Source organism: Nannobrachium achirus (genome assembly GCF_963921795.1).
Source record: "Nannobrachium achirus genome assembly, chromosome: 4".
Taxonomy (NCBI): domain Eukaryota; kingdom Metazoa; phylum Chordata; class Actinopteri; order Myctophiformes; family Myctophidae; genus Nannobrachium; species Nannobrachium achirus.
In genome coordinates, this window is record NC_137813.1 from 6406744 (window position 1) to 6427091 (window position 20348).

The 20348-nt window shown below is 42.5% G+C and overlaps 1 protein-coding gene across 1 annotated transcript in view; it reads left to right on the forward strand.

Annotated features, from left to right (window-relative positions):
* tom1l2a (target of myb1 like 2 membrane trafficking protein a) overlaps positions 1-20348 on the forward strand; it is a gene marked incomplete at its 5' end in the record, with an annotated part of 81883 nt that overhangs the window by 21636 nt on the left and 39899 nt on the right. Inside the window, 2 exons of the mRNA XM_080724768.1 lie at positions 7891-7975; positions 13956-14034. Of these exons, the coding sequence (XP_080580894.1) occupies positions 7891-7975; positions 13956-14034 (164 nt within the window). The remainder of the gene's footprint in view (positions 1-7890; positions 7976-13955; positions 14035-20348) is intronic.

A 20348-nucleotide genomic window follows, 5' to 3' on the forward strand; every position in this document is an offset into this window, starting at 1 on the left:
ATCCCCACACAGTCCCACTCCCATGGCAGTCACTTATCAACATTCATTCTACTGCCATTTGTCTGGTGGATCGCTGAAGGTTGTGATTTTTACACTGCTTTGCTCTTTGTGAAGGAAATAGGGCTGGGTATTGCCAATAACATCATGATAGATACTCATTCATGATACATACTATAGGCTACGATACTATATCAATCGCGATATGCATTGATTGTGAATAATGGCTGTGTGTCCTATACTAAATTTAGACCACTGATTGCAGATGTTTTGACCAATATACTGTATATTGTCCAAGTTTCCAAATCAATTTGAAAAATGTCGATGCTGTATTGATATGGTAGCCTGTGTATCAATACGATATTAGGCAAGGAATACGATTAATTGAACAGGCCCCGGAAGGAAAAGGTGGGGGATTGAGACTTTGAGAGAAAGCTAGCGTATGGAGAGAGGGAAGAGAGAAACAAGCGTCCCCCGGTCTGAGAGACAGAGAGAGAATAAATGACTATGTGAGAAGGAAGGAGAGGAGGAGACAGACAGAGGCATACAGAAGATGTGTGGCTGTGTTGGCCGTGGACGGCACAGCCTGCCACCCTCTATGCCACCCTGCCACCCTCTGTGCCACCCCCACCGCTGTCAGTCCCAGCGCTGTGGCACTGGACTGGGGAACAATGGACTCCCTGCTTATTACGGTTGGAACTTGGGAAGGGATCCTAAAGGGTTCCTTTACTTTACTTTAACAATTATTTTATGCTTTAACTAATGAAAAATAGCAGATATACAAGCTCAACACGCGGCACCGAGTGCCGCGCTGTGAGCTTGTAGATCCGCTATTTTTGAAAAATCTTGAAAATTTGTGGAAGTTTTTGAATATTTTGACCCGATTCTATAAATGTTCTTCTAAATCCTTCTAAAGTGGTTCTCAAACATTTTCATATCAAGGACCCCTAGAATTACATGTATTTAGCCGCGGACCCCCATCTCAAAATATGTTGTTCCAGGGAGGGACCCCCAGAAGTTTGAGTTAAAGGTTTGCTTTGAAAATATATATTTTCAAAGATTTGCACACATTTTCAAGATTTTTCAAAAATAGCAGATCTAAAAGGTTTCAGACGGTGTGACAACTGACAAACCAGTTCTGGAAACGGTTCCAAATGTGATATGCTATCTATCTAACTACTCATTTAGCGAATGTCTGTCTGTCCGGCGTCCGCCGTCTGACCGTCCGCCTGCATGCTGACATCATTGATACTAAACAGTGTCACCACCACCATGGCTGTCTGTCTGCATGCTGACATCATAGTACTGACATCACAGACTGATACAACAGGTGTTGCACAACTGGACATCGATGGTGACTGTTCTGCCCACCGGGCACCGGTCTGCGTTCTCCAACATTACTTCTGAGTAGGGATAGGACAATATGAACATTTCATATCACGATTGTTGTGACAAAAGAAATCGCGATTTACAATATTATCGCGCTAATCAAAATCCATTATCCTGGGGTGGAACATTTGCCAAAAAATAGCAGATCTACAAGCTCACAACGTGTTGCGTTGCGATAGAGAGTGAAAAAAAGACTATCAAGTATTATAAGTACCTTTTACCAATTATAGAGGGTTTAAGTGGTACCGGATGTGCAGCTCGGCAAATAAAAGGTGAATTGATGCCAGTGCATGACGGAGGACGATATCACGATAAAGAAAATCTCTGCGTTACGATTATCGTGAGTGTTTTTAATCGTGATAAACGATAAATATCACGTATCGTCCCATCCCTACTTCTGAGACTCCTACATTCAATCCCTCATACTGTATACTGTGAGTGTGTAATGCATACCCCTCGGGCACAGGACTAGTTTATGATTCTTTTATAAAGTCATTCCTCAACAGTGGGGTAGCAGCCAGAGGTAAATCGATCTCCCTGTTGCTTCCCCCGCCCCTCTCTTCCTCTCTAGCATCAGTGTGTAGCCAGTGGTGTGATATGGATTTTAGAAGTGGTGCCCCTCTAAATTCGTGACGTGATGATTCATGTGCGTGCATGTGAGGCGCGCGTCCGTGCAGCTAAATAAGTCTGGGCTCGCCGAGCCCAACCGAGCCCACGGCTTCTCACCCCTCCCTCCCTCTGCCAGCCCAATCCCACTGAGGAGATTACAGATTACCCAGGATATTATCCTAGTGGAAGTAGAGGCTGTTAAGTCTTCTTCCCAAGTCTAATGCTGCTCCCCCGTGTTATGGTCTGAGGCCCTAAGCTAGATGCAGAATAGATACACACAGCTCAGACCCATTGGGTCTGAGCTGTTCTGAGCTGTTTCGCTGCTCCACCACACACACAGACACACACACACACACACACACACACACACACACACACACACACACACACACACACACACACACACACACACCGAGAAGCAAAACGCTGGCGTTGGAAGTTTGAACGTCAGTGTGTTTCTGTGGGCACCACGGCAGTCAAAGTCTGTCCCCAAAGCGCCCTGGCTGCCTGTCTCCCATGCATCCATCCATCTGCCACCTCTCCCTGCTCTGATGTGACAGATCTCCCATGCATCCATCCATCTGCCACCTCTCCCAGCTCTGGTGTGACAGATCCATTCTGTACAGGAGGAGGAGAGACAGAGGTAGTAGAGCTGGGTGTGATAAATAAGTCATGGACTGTCACCACCGTCCCGTGTGTTCAGCAGGTGTAACAGGACCACCACACGGCCCCAGGGAGAGGCTCCTGGCCTGGGCATGACAGCTGGCACCAGGGGGGGTGGGGGTGGGGGTGGGTGGTGGGTTCTGGCTAAGCTCTAACATCTGTCTAATTAGTAGAGCCAGACCGATGTATGACCGATGTATCGGTCGAACAGATGTATCGGTCGGTTTTTGACCCCGATGTCGGCATCGGACATCGGTCATCATTCTCCCCGTTGTATCGGTCATTTTTATAATTAACATTAGACCACCATTCTACCACTTTTTCTAGTCACATGTTCAAATACTGGATTCTGATTGGTTTAAAACAGTGGTAAATGTGACAACTCTAGCGAGTTGGCTCAAAGACCCCGGATGCGTTGTGATGCAAATGTGTTGCACATTTCCAAGATCAATGGGCCTCACAAAAACCGAACACCTTTCCCGAACACCTTTCCCGACCCAAAACAATCCTACGTTTACTAGCATTACTATCGTCATTTTTCGCCGATCTATTACATTGGATCCAATGCAATCCGCCAACTTTAAAGACCCTTTTCTCTGCCACTCGCCTGGCGGCTCGTGGCACAACCCTGAAACAGTGGTAAATCAGCCAACAACCCACTCCCTCTCATGGTAAATGGCTTACTTTAATGACATTTAGCCACTCAGACCCAAAACTTAAGAATATATTGTCGTTGCCCGTCATTGATCCATTTGGTTTCATTTTACACTCTTGAGTTAAAGATCTTATAAAGGGTCCCTTTGGTTACCACATCTACATCATTTAGCTGGGGACCACCTGGAAACCCCTCAAGGACCACTGGTGGTCCCCGGACCATTGGTAAAAAAAAAAAAGGAAAAATGTAAGACGTTTTTGAAATTTTAGGCTATTTATTATTATTTTATATTATTACAAAACATCGGTTAAACATCGGCAATAGGTGGTCTAGTACTCTTCATCGGCAAAAATATGGCATCGGTCCAAAAATATGGCATTGGTCGGGCTCTACTAATTAGACCTTCTAGAAAAACATGGGCAAAACAGCTTGATTAGGCAGCGGGCTAAAATCTTGATTTTGCGATGAAATAAGCAAGTTTTTTTTTTATGTGATTTTATGCTGTGAAATTGCAGGAAGTTGTGAAGTATGTGGAAAGTTGTGAATGTGAAATACAGTATGCGAAAAGTTACGAAATTGTGAAATATACGAAATATGCAGAAAGTTGTGAAACATGCTGGGTTTTATGTGCTTTCATGCGGTGAATTATGCAGGAAGTTGTGGGAATATGCAGAAAATTTAGAAATATGTGATATATGCAAAAGGTTGCGGAATATGCGAAAAAATTTGGAATATGCGAAAAGTTGCAAAATATGCAGGCGGAAATATGCGATTATGCGCCCTTTGAAAAAAAAAGCTACCCCCGCATAATCTGCGCCATTTGGCTGATTATACGATCGCATAATTGCATTTTCCTGGACGGTCTAGTCCAAGGGACTTCAACAGGGGGTCCTCCAAATCTTTTTTTTTTCTTTTGCAGATCTACAAGCTCACAACGCCTCGCACTGCAAGGTGCTGTGAGCTTGTAGATCGGCTATTTTCGGCAAAGAGGTTTGGTGTAGAGGGGAAAAAGTTGCCTGGTTAATATACCAGACCGAACACAACAACACCCCCTGGCGGTAGTGGTGTTGTAGTACAGTCTGGCCCCGATCCATTGAGATTCTATTTCCTCAACCAGCTTCAAGGGTTGGCCAATTAGGGTTGTATGCTTGGGGCACGTGGTTTCTGTAGGCTTGGGGCACGTGGTTTGGGGCAAACCCCAGAAATGAAAACTCTTCCTGAAATCCCAGACTCTCTTCCCAAAACGAAGTGTGTGATAGAGGCAAGGGAAAAAGAGCACACTAAGTACAGAGTGAAAGGTCACGTTTATTATGTATTGATGGTTCAAGTGGTTAAATATCTAAAAACGCAAATTGACATGAACCTTAAATACACTGATGATCGTGCTATCAAACGATAAAACTATATGAAATCTTTGAAAAGGTTGTGTGGGGGTCCCTGCTTCATCTCTCTCTCAACTAAAGGGTCCTTAGTCTGAAAACGTTGAAGACCCCTGTTCTACTCTAATGGGAATGTATTGATTGTCAGCCAGTCAGTCAGTCACACACACAGGAACTCAGCCTAGGCTGGTGTGAAGGGGAACGCTAGGCTCTCTGTGGCTTCCTCTTCTACAACTGTTATCAGTGTGTGACTGTATTGTTATGTAGTTATGAGTACAACCCCACCCACACACACCACCCACCATCCACCATCCACCCAAATCACTTTCACTTCCCACTGAGACGACCAGAGTTTAAAAGACCGGAGGTCGCACAGCTCATACGTAGCCACGATGCAATAACTTGTATTATTTATAAACAGACGTTGACGCCAACGGATGTCAGACCGCCCGTGGAAAGTAAATAAAATGACGGGGCAGGTGGAGTTTGAGTGTGGGGACTGGGGAAGCAACCGTCTTTAGTTCGCTATAAACACAACACAAGAAGATGTCTGTGGTATTTAGAATAAGTCATATTGTATACAGTAGCTATAGAGATATTTGACATACATATTGAGATAGGTCTATATCGCACAGCCACATAATTTGCAAGTTAAAGGTGGCCTGTCAAGAATGAATTGTCAATGGTTCCCAAACCTTTTTAGGCAGTGACCCCCAAAATAAACATATTTTAACTGGGGACCCCCACCCTGACAAGCACTTGGAATTGTAGGTATTACATTTCATGTGACTCGGTTCCGCAGATAAATATTGTGAAAATAGCAGATCTACATGCTCACAACGCCTCGCGTTTAGGTGACAGTACCCCTTTAAGTAAAACAATAAATGTTTAAATGAACAGTAATTAAGATTTTACCAATGACAATTTACCTTTTGAGCAACTGGACATGACCTGTGGGCAAATAGAGGCAAGTGCCTCTGAGACCTTAATGTCATAGTGTCATAGTGTATGAGGAACCCTGAGCATTAAGAAGTCAATATAAGAAGGGAATACTGTAGAAAGTCCAGGAATAAATTCCCTACCAAAACATTTCAGTAACATTACAGCTGATGAAAGTTGGGGTCCCATTAAATTAACTATACAGGATAAAACACACCAAAATAAATATGCTTTAAGTAGCATGTGAGGGGTCAAACTAGGGGTTTTTATTGATTCTGAATCCATTGCAAGCATTTGTTTTGCACAAAAAAAAAACATTCCTTGGGATAGAAACAGCCCCAATACAATTATTGTTTAGTGATGAGTCATCACTTTTCAAAGTTTTGTGGGAGCCGCCTTGACCCCAAGGAATGTTTTCCGTGCAAAACAAATGCTTGCAATGGATTCAGAATCATTAAAAAAAAACCTAGTTTGACCCCTCACATGTTACTTAAAGCATATTTATTTTGGTGTGTTTTATCCTGTATAGTTAATTTCATGGGACCCCAACTTTCAGCAGCTGTAACTGATTCTCCTAGGGAAACTAAATTTCAGTCTTTGTGAGATATGTTACTACTAGACACCTTTACAAACACATTGGTGAAGAAATCTTTTAGTAAGGAATTTATTCCAGGATATGACACTATTTATTTTCTGACAATATTCCCTTCTTACTACATAACATGTTGCTCATCATCTCTGACACCCACAGAGCACTGCAAGGCGGTCAGACTCAGCACATGTGAGATAATAACGCTTACACACCATTCATTCTTCACACCGTAACATTGCGTAAGTTAAGCCAAAGTCATTAGTCTGCATTTAGTACAGTAAGCACAGCTTCACTTCACTGCAGTGCTACTGTAGCTGCAACACACTGTTGTTTTCTTGGTGTCTTTGAAGCACGACTGTTAAAGGACTTATTTGGGATGTTCCTTTTAGGCAGGCGTGTTTAACTGTACTTGTAACTGTACTAAATATTTTTCATGTTTTGACTATACTTGTACTGTTCTCCATTTTTGTCTAATAAAATATTCAATCAATCAATCAAACAATAAGCAAGGTAAACACATACATACAAGATCACAGGTAAAGCAAGAACCTAGCATCAGTCTAAACCAGGGGTTTTCATTCAAAGTGGGTGACGGGGCACCCTGGGGTGATGGCAGTCCAGGGGTGCGTCAGAATAATCTGATGATATTTGGAATTCATCAATATCACTACATCAATATCACTTCACTATGTGAAGACCTGATTTGCACTGTACTTGAGGAGTTATGTTTCCATCGAGTATGTATGCAATCACTCTAGTTTTAGTAAAACATGTTTTAATCAAGATCGCACGGAGAAGAACTGCATTAGCCATACTGCTAAAAATGTACATCCGGTGAAATCGACGTCTGTGATTGGTCTAGCTTCTTCTTCTTTCATGTATCTTGCGGTTACCGTGGAAGTAGCTTACTGCCCCCTGTCTTCCCGGCGGATTATTGCACTTCAGCAGAAATATGTGAGCGAGTGTCTTTCTTTTACAAATATGATGCACCATGTTAAAGATGACGATAAGAGCGTCCACAGAGATGAAAATCACTACATGTCAGGACATATGCTGGCCTGGATAACTAAACTGAGCGTGAAACAAGTGTCATTCGCAATGCATTCTGGGAGTGTAGTTTCCGCAATTTTTTAAATAATGATGTACGGTACACAGTCTTCTACCCTGCCCTTTTTTCAGCTTTCTAATTAACCGTTGCATTCAAAAAAATTGAATATTGTCATGATTCTTCACCAGCCGAGGTGGCTTTGTCCGAGGCTTAAAAACGTTTAAATAAATACTTAATGAAATGTCTATGTGTGAAATGAATGGGGAAAACGCTTCCGACTCCAGGGTGAAGACGGGGTGGGGCTTCAACTGTGATGCTCTATAAAACAGTTTATTGAGTTCATGATTACTGTTTACTTTGATGCACACTTTGTACAAGTCATGCAAGCCACTCTGAATAAGAGCAATGCAACGCCTGAACGGAACTGAAACTGAATATGCACACACAAAGTACTCTCCCTGTGTCCCACTTAACATACATGACCCACTTTACCACTTAGGCCTTGCATTATACACCGTACGTCTTGGCAGACGTACGGTGACATACGTTAAGAAGAGTTTAAATAGCTGATGTTGCGATTTGAGATAACGATTGATGTTTTTTCTTTTTTCTTTCACAGAGAGGGCCACAGACGGGGGTCTGCAAAACGAGGACTGGACTCTCAACATGGAGATCTGTGACATCATCAACGAGACAGAGGAAGGGTGAGTTGTTGTTACATTGTTTTACTATATGTATTATTTAGTAAAACGATTATTGATATGTTAATCAATAATCGATTTTAATATTTCATAATAAAAAAATAAATAAAAAAAAATCCTGTTTTAAAAAAAAAATACTATTTCATGGCTTAGTTAGTTTCAACCAAAATATAGGCTAACAAGAATCGACACACAGTCAATTTAAAACCTGGTGGATTGGTGTGTTGAAGTTAGTGTTGGTGTTCTTTCTCATGTATATTTCATAATATTCTAACTTACTGTAGGCTATATGTCTAGGGATGGCCAAATGGAGATTTTTTCTTAACCGATAACCGTCAGGCCTTATCAGTTAATTAACCGTTAACCGTTAAGGAAATGTGTTCAAAAATGCGCTATTTTAGCGATTTAAAAAAGGAAAATAGTTCTACACACGTTTTTCCCCATAATAAAGTGCTATATTTACACATTAAAAACCATAACACTGGGAGAAAAGAGAATACAAATGTTTTCTAAAAGAAATGTGTTTTTGCAAAGAAACGGATTGAAATGATAAGTCTGTAATGTGATGCGCTGGTCGCCAGGCACGTGCGCACATACAGCAAAAGGGGCTTGAGCCCTTAACTTTTATCCGTATGAAAAGGCCCTTTTAGAAATGTCAGCCCATGCCTCTCTAAAATTGTGTGCACTCCCTGGACCCTGGCTGTTGCCTGACAAAACAGCAGCAACAGCGAGACGCATGTAGCCGCATGTAGCAATAACTTCCAATCGTATGACTTTTGGAATCGTTGAATCGGCTAAACGTGATGTCCATTTCATTCATTTACTTCTCTCACGCCCGTGTTTTGTGTGTGCTGATGCAGCGATCATTGAATTTGCGACTCTGAGCTTTGTTATTTTCGCATAGCCTACTATGTAACCAAGACGACTTTAGCGTTCCTCACGTCATCAATGTAACATTAGAAAGTTGTGTTTTAAGCTCTTCTTAAACAGGATTCAATGTGACGACGCGGGTCTGTTTTGTAAAATCCAATCGACGAGGGAGCATGTTTCCTGATGAACAAGTCAGCGTGTACAGCCAAATCAAGCATGCAGCGGCAGACTCGCAGTTGTATGAATGCATGGATGTTACACAGGCATTGGTGTCCAGAAATGTGTGACCACAGGCCCTGGCCTGTGAAGTTTGAAGGAATGGTGCTCCCTGCTGGACAAAATATTTCATTACACCAGTCCAGGATTCCATAGTCTGGAGGAGAGGTAAAGTCCCCTGCTATTGGCCCTAGTGCAGTACTGTCCACCCCATAGTCTGGAGGGCCGCTCCCAATCATGAAACTAGCTTGGTTACCATGTGACATGGACAGCCAATCGGCAAATAGGTCGCCTGAAAGTCTCGCCACAAACTCATCTCTTTAAAGATCTGGTTTACACCAGTTAATAATAGTATTAATGATAATAGTAAATGGCCATTGATTTATTATTCACACCAGCACGGCACCGAGTGCCACGCTGCAAGCTTGTAGATCTGCTATTTTTGAAAAGTCGTGAAAATGTGTGAAAATCTTTTTTTAAGCGAACATTTGTAACTAAAATCTTGCTTCTGGGGGATGGTCCCTGGAACTAAATATTTTGAGATGGGGGTCCGTGGCCAAATACATATCATCTCTTGGGGGTCCTTGACATGAAAATGTTTGAGCACCACTGACATGGAAACATAGGTTTCTTACACACATTTTCACGATTTTTCAAAAAATAGCAGATCTACAGCGAGCTTGTGTATCTGCTATTTTTCAATAGTTAACATTCATGGGGGGCCCGCAGTGAATCCTTGTACCCAGGGCCCAGAATTTGGTGTGACGCCCCTGAGTGTAACTGTGACAGGGAGTGTAACAAGGAGTGAGAGAGAGAGTGTAACTGTGACAGAGAGTGTAACAAGGAGTGTGAGAGAGAGTGTAACTGTGACAGAGAGTGTAACAAGGAGTGTGAGAGAGAGTGTAACTGTGACAGGGAGTGTAACAAGGAGTGTGAGAGAGAGTGTAATGTAACAGGGAGTGTAACAAGGAGTGTGAGAGAGTGAGAGAGAGTGTAAGTTCACTGTCAGGGCAGGTCAGTGACTCATCTCACACTGACACGACTGCAGTGTTGCCAGATTCTGTGAGAGAAAGAAGCATCCAGGTCCATGAAAACAAGCTAAGAAAAACACCTATAAACATCAGCTATTTGAAAAAAATCTTCAAATATTTTGAATATTTCTGAAACATTTGAAATACACACATCTTGTAGCCAATCCCCCAAAAAACTTAACCTGCAACTACCAATAGTTACAAGCGACTTTACAAAAAAAAGAAAAAACAAGACAAAAGTTGCTTATAATGAGCAGACTTGGCAGCACTGATGAGTGACTGAGGAACAAGATTCACAAGAATCGTTTGTTTTCCCACAAAAGGTATAAAATAAAATAAAACCTTTTTCCCCTGTTTGGACCTCATACTGTAGGTGAAAATGTACACATAATATTTCCAGAATTTTCAGAAATAACGACAACAGCTAAAATAGCAGCAGCTCCATTAACTCCTATTTTTTTTTTGCTATTTTAACCGAGTGAAGCAGTCGTAAGACAAAGCAATAAAACAGGGCTTAAGTGGGTCAAATGTTTTATGCAGATGTTTTTGTTTCTGCTGTTCTATGAGCACTGTTTCTCTTTATCGTGCACATTCCTGCCACCCACACACACACACACACACACACACACACACACACACACACACACACACACACACACACACACACACACACACACACACACATACTATTCTCCTCGGACAGACAGAACACTGAAGAGTCTTGTGTAGAAACTCATTCATTTAGGCAGCATCAACACTATCTGCTCTGTTGTGGGGGGGGGAGAGAGAGAGAGAGAGAGAGAGAGAGAGAGAGAGAGAGAGAGAGAGAGAGAGAGAGAGAGAGAGAGAGAGAGAGAGCAAGAATTCCAAAAATCCCTCTCTGTCTCGTTGTTGTTTCTTTATGAACAACAGTGGTATTAACTGGGATTAAGACGTTCACAAAACCACAAGTTCTTGGGAAGAGAAAAGCAGAGCCATCGCCCATTTAACCTCAGTCAACCTCAGTCAATCTAAAGAAACTCAGTGTTTTTAGTTTATTTGTATTTATTCAGACATTACAAGATTACCCAACCGTAATCTCTCTCTATAAAGGCCCTTGGGTTCATAAATGTTTGTCTATAAAAGGAGTCCATAAAGGTTTGTTACTTGGGCTCTCGTTCGCAGCGAGAAGACGAGGGAGTGGAGTCTACCTGCGTGTTCCTTTTATGACAGAGAGAGAGAGACGGACAGATGGTTAATGTCTGTGTGACACTCTGTCAAACTGTCACACACAGACTGGCATTCTGGTTCTGTGCAGTGTTGTTTTTGACAGCAAATTTTGATTTAGTTATATAGTCATAGTCTTTTGAATAAAATGTCATTTAGTTTTAGTCATAATTTAGTCACCTGAAAGGTTTTAGTCTTAGTCTAATTTTAGTCGACTAACTATCATAAGATTTTAGGCGACAGTAGATTTAGTCGACTAAAATGTATTTTGGCAGGCCTTGATGGCATCGTAATAACTGATTTTACACTTGGTGCTTGTGTGCTGAAAATAGCAGATCTACAAGCTCACAACGCGTCGCATGCCTTTTAGTCATCACAGCTTAGTTTTTATTTAGTTTTTATTCAGTTTTCGTCAGTGAAAAAAAACACAGTCGACAAACATTTTTCGTCATAGTTTTAGTCGACAAAATCAACACTGGTTCTTTGTCACGGATGAACTAGGGCTGGACGATATGGACAAAATCAACCTATACTTTATGTACTTTATGTACTCAACCTTCAATATTGACGGTTTGTAGGGGCATGACTAAACTGAGAGGTTGCGGTTTTTCACTTTGACGATGGGTTCCCAGATTGGGACATGACTGTTGGTGATTTCACAAAATGTACAACGATGAGATTCTGATGAATAATCATCACCAATGCCTCTACAATTCGGTAAAAAGATGAATAATAGAACAGCTGGGTTTTAAGTTCAGAAAATGACATCAGCTTTACTGTAATGTGTCTTTTAAAGCCAGGAAAAACAGCACTATTGACTTATCCTGATATAGTGGAAGAAATATGTAACAAAAATAGGCTAATGTGTTCACTTCCGGCAGAGAGCGTGAAAATTTGCACCTAGGGGTATTTTTGTGCGCCGAATTCAAAGATTGACGGCACCAAGCACTTTTCCCATGGGATCTGGTCGCTCTAATTCACTTACCATCCTAGGGAAAAAAGACCCCCCAAAAAAATCTTCTTTAAATAGCATGTGAGGGGTCTATCTAGGGGGTTTTCATGATTTTTAATCCATTGCAAGCATTTGTTTTGCACAAAAAACATTCCTTGGGCAAGAAATGGACCCTACACAACTGTGAAAAGTGATGACTCATAACTAAACCATAGTTTTGTGGGGTCCATTTCTTGCCCAAGGAATGTTTTTGTGCAAAACAAATGCTTGGAATGGATACAGAATCATGAAAACCCCCTAGATAGACCCCTCATCTCACATGCTACTAAAGAAGATTTTTGGGGGGTCTTTTTCCTAACCCTAACCCTATGGTAAGTGAATTAGAGAAAAGTGAATTTGAGAAAAGTGCTTGGGACCGTCAATTTTTGAATTCAGCGCACAAACATACCCCTAGGTGCAAATTGTCACGCTTTCTGCCGGAAGTGAACACCTTTTTCACATATTTCTCCCACTAATATGAAGATATCCCAAATCCTAGATGACATAACATCTGGCCTCACATACCAAGCAGGTCACCCTTAAAAGATGACTTCACCCTTATTTCAACTTATCCTCATATAATCTATCCTCACTATAGTGGTTAAAATAAATCTACTTGCTCTGTGTCTCAGAGGAGGGCTGTGGGAAGTTCACAAACTCACCTACCAGTGATATCATCGACAAAGTTGACATTTAATTTCATCATAGGCAAACAGTTTTCATAGAAACTATTTTGTGACGTGCAATGACTGTCCGTCACATATCCATCCATCCATCCATCCATCTTCAACCGCTTATCCGGGATCGGGTCGCGGGGGTAACAGTTCCAACTGAGACCTAAATGTGCTTATACTTTGTAGTACAACGGTGGTTCATGCTGAAAATGACCAGATTTTCCAGGTCAACAACGGGATGCGACAACGCAACGTTGTTGTGCTTGAAGATCAGTCCCTGGCGTGTGTCAGACTATGAATGGATGTTTACATGGAGTTTATGCTGTGTTACAATTTACAATTTAGGCATTTAGCAGACTCTCTTAACACTTATGTTGCAATGATTTTTTCTCTTCAATGTCTCGCTCTCGCATTGCCATGGTTACCATAGACTTCCATGTAATTGTGCAAGTGTGTAAAAAGTGCACGCCCATGCCTAGATGATGCACCACTTGTGTAGATGCTGTTCACAGCTTTCAAACAAAAAAATCCGCTTGGAAATCCGTTCAGGCATTCATGATTTATCAGCCATTATGTTTTCTTCAGATGTAAACAAACATGGCTGCCATGTTTGAAAGAATGGGTTGGTATGGGGGTTAAACATGCAATTTCGCGATCGCGATCATGCCTAATACATTTCTGGAGGTCCAAAAAAAAAATTTGAAAAAAAAAAATTTAAAAAAAAAAAAAAAAAGTTTCAAAAACGGCCCAAACTCGGGAAACTCGTGGTTGGCACAGCACTAGTACCAATACAAACTCGGGAAACTCGGGGTTGGCACCATATGTGTTAATCCAGAGTGACTTACAATAAGCAAGGTGATACATCAATACAGTAAGCGTAGTCTCTACAGGCCCAAAGATGCCATGAATGAATGAATGGATGTTTACATGGAGATTGTGCTGTGTTGTCTGTAACAGGCCTAAAGATGTGTTTTATACTGTGTTTTCTCTAACAGGCCTAAAGATGCCATGCGCGCCCTGAAGAAGAGACTGAGTGGGAACAAGAACTACAGAGAGGTCATGCTGGCCCTGACGGTATGACGTGTTTACTGTATATACTATATAATATTCACCTCATACCACCCTGCTCTAACCTGACTCCGCCAGATGGTGGCAGCAATGCGTAGCAAACATCTGGGCAGTAGGAGCGAGATCATTTAGCGACCTACAACCGGGTCGCGACGTGGTCGGTAGTTTTCAGCGACCGGGTCGCTAAATCGAGCGACCGGGTCGCTAAATCACCGACCGCGCCGCTAAATCGACCGACCCGGTCGCTAAATCTACCGACCTGCCTGCAGTTTTAGGTCGGTAGATTTAGCGACCCGGTCGGAAGATTTTGCGCCCCAGTCGGTCGATTTAGCGACCCGGTCGCTCGCTTTAGCGACGCGGTCGGTGATTTAGCGACGCGGTCGGTGATTTAGCGACCCAGTCGGGAGGTTGCGTGGCAGGTTAGCCTAACTGAGGTAACGGTCGGGAGGTTGCGTGGCAGGTTAGCCTAACTGAGGTAAGGTTACTGAGGTTAGGTTTAGGGTTAGGGTTAGGGTTAGGGTTAGTAGGTCGGTGGAAGCGACCACCGGTCGGTGGATTTACCTACCCGGTCGCTGGATTAGCGTCCCAGTCGGTGGAATTAGCGTCCCGGTCGATGGAATTAGCGTCCCAGTCGGTCGATTTAGCGACCCGGTCGCTCGCTTTAGTGCCGCGGTCGGTGATTTAGCGACCCGGTCGCTCCATTTAGCGACCCGGTCGCTCGCTTTAGTGCCGCGGTCGGTGATTTAGCGACCCGGTCGCTCCATTTAGCGACCCGGTCGCTCCATTTTGCGACCCGGACGCTGAAAACTACCGACCACGTTGCGACCCGGTTGTAGGTCGCTAAATGATCTCGCCCTCTCTCCATCTGGGACCGCTGAAAGAGACCATCCAGTGCCAAAACCGAACATGTTCGGTTTTTTAAAACGTATTACATATGCCAAAACCGGAAAAAAAAAAAAAAAAAGAAAAAAAAAATTGAAAAAAAATTGAAAAAAAATTTTTTTTTGGACCCCATCAAATCTAGTGAACATGATTTCAATCGCGATTTTGCATGTTCCACCCAAGCCCCCAGAACCCTGGGGGCGCTTTGAAGCAAAAAGTACATGGTGGCCGTTTGAGGTACTGCAGTTGGGTCAACTATTCAAACAGAGGCAGATAGCCCCCCGCTACCCCCGCCTCCCCGTTTCTCGCTCCCCGACCGTCGTGATTGGCTAAGAGGCCAAATAGTTGACCCACTACGTCACGTTTCAGAGGCGTTTCAAACGCGGAAGTACGCTTCATGCGCTGGGTGAGCAACTCAATGCAAGTGGACGGGCGGGGATATCAGTTGCCCTCTCTATTATTATTATATAGCTCTATGGTTCCACCCCCATACAACCCCATCTAACATACAGGGCAGCCATGTTTGTTTACATAACATGTAAAACATAATGGCGATTATCTCAAGAATGCCTGAACGGATTTCCAATCGGATTTTTTTGTTTGAAAGCTGTGAACAAACTGCACAAATCCACTCCAATGCAATACAGGATTGCATTGGATTTTTTAGAGCTCATTCTTCTCTGTTTTTTTCCCATGCATGAGGTGTGCAAGGTTTAATCATGGCTAAGTTCACGAAAATAAGGCTTCTAAAATGCTTGGTAGCCAATAGCTAACTTCAAGCTAACTTCATCCTCTTCCTGTACATGCACAAAGGAAAGTGTTCAGGCAAGTCATGGCTGCAGGGCTTCTGCATATACCAGCATATCTCTATGGGATTTTCTATGGCACCTGGGGCGCCCTCTAGTGGTGAACGGGTGGCACTAAAAGAGTTAAGTCCCAGTCCGGACCAATCAGCTGCAGCTATGGGCGGGCTCTATCAGCACTGTAGCGCTGAGACTGGCCTGTGCCAGTGATAGACAGGCAGCCCCATCCAATCACCTGCTAAATAGCTTGAGAAAATGGACAGGCCTCCTACAGCCATTAGATGGAAGCGATCCCAGATGGAGAGCATAGCTATGCTGCCACCATCTGGTGAAGTCAGGTTAACCCTGCTCTGATGGTGTGACGTGTGAATAGTGGTGGAAAAAGTATTGACGGGTCACATTTCTTACTTAAGTACAAGTATCAATACTGCAATGTTGAAATACTCTGTAACAAGTAAAAGTTCAGAATTCTAAATGTACTTGAGTGAAAGTATAAGTGTTGGCATCAAAATGATGACGTGCGACCAATGCAGTCAAATGCTCTACCACTGAGACATGAGCTTCTTCCAGGGACTGCCCATAATACAGTATCTGACTTAAAGTCCTGTTCGCAATTTGGTGTTAGGGGAGTTTCTCACCTGAACTGAGTCAGTGGGTCCCTAGACATGAATAATCACAGAGGTGCTCGTCCGCCATAGTGCCAGGAATGGCGCAATGGCCAAATCAAATATGGCTGCCATCGGCTATGATGAAAATCCAACTTTTCTGTATATGCACATGTAATACCTCCATTTGGACTAATTGGGGTATGGGGGATTCATTTCTGATATTGTTTTGACCATTTTTGGTGATTTGGACCTCAAAAGGTCATGGTCAAGGTCATTTTGCTATTCCGAAGACCGTGGGCCATAACTTGGCCATTGTTAGGAGTAAAAACAGGTGCAGTAGGTCTAAATCAACTAATGCTGACATGTATAATTCATTTCTGACATTGTTTTGACCATTAAGGATCATCTTGTCTTTGAAATATCAATGTCAATGCCATTTTCCAAAAACGATTTTGTTCATTACTTGCACTTTTATAGTATTTTTTGTAAGTTTGTTACTATTTTATAGTAAGTTTGTTTTGTTTATAACAAAATACATACTACTGAGAAATACAACAAGTAAACATCCACATTTAACTTTAAAGGGGGGTTTTAAATGGGTGTTTAAATGAGCAGATAAGACTATTTACGAATAAAAGTGACAAATAAAATTACACAACAAAATCACACACAACATTAAATAACAATTTACCTCAAAGTACACCATATTGTGATTGTGTGCATGCAAGTTAGTATGAGGTGTTTTTACAGGATGGATTTGTCATTGTTCCATGGCAAAATATGATGCACAGAACTCCATCAGTGTCGAGTGTCTTGCTTCAGACATGGCAGGAGTGTACAAAAGTCAAAGTGCTCCTTCCATCCATCAGAGCTTGACATTGACTTTTTGAGGCAGTTGTCCTTTGGACAAGTATATTTCCCATTCACTTGTCCGGGGACAAAAGTCACTTGTCCGGATAAAAATGTCATACATTGAAATAATAACAAAAGGACGGCTAATGACCCCCCTTGCTCCCTCCACTCCATAGTATGGGCACTTGTCCCGGACAACAGGACAAGCCTTTATGTCATGCCCTGTTCCATGTTCCATTTTCCATTGGTTCTAGTCTTTCCTCAGGTTCCTTGGCTGTTGCAAGCAGGTGGCAAGAAACGCTAGAAAGGTGCCTTGTTGGTCTCAGCAGTTGTTCTTCTCTGCTACCAATGCTGTGTCTTGTTCTGTCAAGGTCTTTGCCTCTCCAAAGTTTGTTAGATATTGTCAGAAGCCATAACTACATGTTTAATCCTCACCTGGCCCATGCAGTCATCTCCTGTCTCCAAGGCATATGTGCCTTGATCACTGTCTTGGCTAGTGGTGCTCCAAGATCAGACTGCTTGATGCAGTAGAAGTGAGTCTCACCAGAGCCATACTGCTGCCAGATCTCCTTCATCCCCAGTGCTTGGAAATATGGGGTGTAATATAGCAGTAATGCGAAGGAGACAACAACTCTCTGGGGTCCGCTCATAGTTCCGACATCTCATTATTCTGACCATTAGGTTAGTGAAGGTTAGGGATAGGCTTAGTTATAATGGAGGCTGAACATGCACCAGGTGTCAGCCTCCTCAATCCTATTCAAGATGTCTGGGATCTCTTCTCCACTAGCGACATCATCAACAGAGACAACAGAGCTGATAATGGTAAATGGACTGCATTTACAGTATATAGCGCTCTTCTCCAAAGCACTGTACAATGTATTTCACATTTGCCCATTAACACACACATTCACACATACATTCACACCATGAAACCATGCAAGGTGCTCACCGGGAGCAGTTAGGGGTTCAGTGTCTTGCTTAAGGACACTTCCACAAATAAACAGGAGGAGCCAGAAATCGACCCTGGAACCTTCAGATTCCAAGGCAGCCGTTCTACCTACATCGCCACAAGCTTGAATGGACACCATATTCCGAACACACAGCTGGAGAGCTGTGTGTTCTCCTCAGACACCCAGAATTTGTAAAGTTGATGAGGGATGGGTGCGTCTGTTATCTCTGATGATGATGAGTGGCTCCCTGCAAAAGGGGCTGGAGGTGAAGAGATCCCAAAGATTGAACTAGATTGAGGAGGCTGTCACCAAGCTGCTGGTACATGTGGATTGTGGAGTCAACTGGCCCTATTATAACTAAACCTACCCATAACCGTAACCTAATGGAGGGAATAATGGGTCGCCATGATTATGAGTGGACCCCAGAGAGTTGTCGTAGTGATACTTTCAAGCACTGGGGATTAAGTAGATCTGGTAGCAGTATGGCACTAGGTGTGCAGCGGCACATGCTTCTACAGCATCAAGCAGTCTCTCATCTTGGAGCACCACTAGCCAAGACAGTGATCAGGGGACATATGCCTTGGAAACTGGAGATGACTGCATGGGCCAGGTGGGGACTAAGCATGCAGCTATGGCTTCTGACCAAATACAATATCTAACACACTTTGGAGAGGCAAAGACCTTGACAGAACAAGACACAGCATTGGTAGCAGAGAAGTACAACTGCTGATACCAACAAGGCACCTTTCTAGTGCATGTCTTGCCACCTGCTTGCAACAGCCAAGGAACCTGAGGAAAGACTAGAACCAATGGAACATGGATGGATGCAAGGAACACTTCGACTCTCGAGGATATGGCTGCCTTGCTGATGGATATCGGTGCATCATATTTTGCCATGGAACAATGGCAAATCCATCCAGTAAAAACACATCATACTAACTTGGATGCACACAATCACAATATGGTGCACTTTGAGGGAAATTGTTATTTAATTTTGTGTGTGCTTTTATTTGTCACTTTTATTCGTAAATAGTCTTATTTGCTCATTTAAACACCCATTTAAAACCCCCCTTTAAAGTTAAATGTGGATGTTTACTTGTTGTATTTCTCACTAGTATGTCTTTTGTTATAAACAAAACAAACTTACTATAAAATAGTGACAAACTTACAAAAAATACTATAAAAGTGCAAGTAATGAACAAAATCGTTTTTGGAAAATGGCATTGACATTGATATTTCAAAGACAAGATGATCCTTAATGGTCAAAACAATGTCAGAAATGAATTATACATGTCAGCATTAGTTGATTTAGACCTACTGCACCTGTTTTTACTCCTAACAATGGCCAAGTTATGGCCCACGGTCTTCGGAATAGCAAAATGACCTTGACCATGACCTTTTGAGGTCCAAATCACCAAAAATGGTCAAAACAATATCAGAAATGAATTCCCCATACCCCAATTAGTCCAAATGGAGGTATTACATGTGCATATACAGAAAAGTTGGATTTTCATCATAGCCGATGGCAGCCATATTTGATTTGGCCATTGCGCCATTCCTGGCACTATGGCGGACGAGCACCTCTGTGATTATTCATGTCTAGGGACCCACTGACTCAGTTCAGGTGAGAAACTCCCCTAACACCAAATTGCGAACAGGACTTTAAGTCAGATACTGGATTACCATAAGGTGAACTAAAACAAGCGCTCCTTTCCCAATCTTGCTGTTTTTTCAAACATACTGTAACATATATATATATATATATTCATGTAGGAATGGGATGATAATCTTTATTATCCTTTATCGTGATAGAAAATGGTCACACTACTAGTATCTTTGTCGTGAAAGCTCCCATCATTAATTTGCAGTTTCAGGATAGGGTTAAAGAAGAATAGAGGGAGAGAGAAAGAAAGAAAGAAAGGAGTGCAACAAGGCAGACGTGTTTGTCTTGGTTTTTATAGGAGCAGCGTTGGCAGCAGAAAAACACGTCAGTGTCAGTGTGTGTACATGAGTGGTGTTGGTGCAGCAGCAGTGGAGCACAACCACAGTCATAAAATACACAAAGAAATCACACCCGTAGCACTCACTTCACACTAGAAAACACTGCTACACACATGACATACTGTACACACAAAGTCATGTGTTGGAGCGGCTAGCAACACAAAAAAAATAACCCCTTTGGAAGCCTGTGTTTCCTCTGATTGGTTGTTTGCTGATGATGTCTA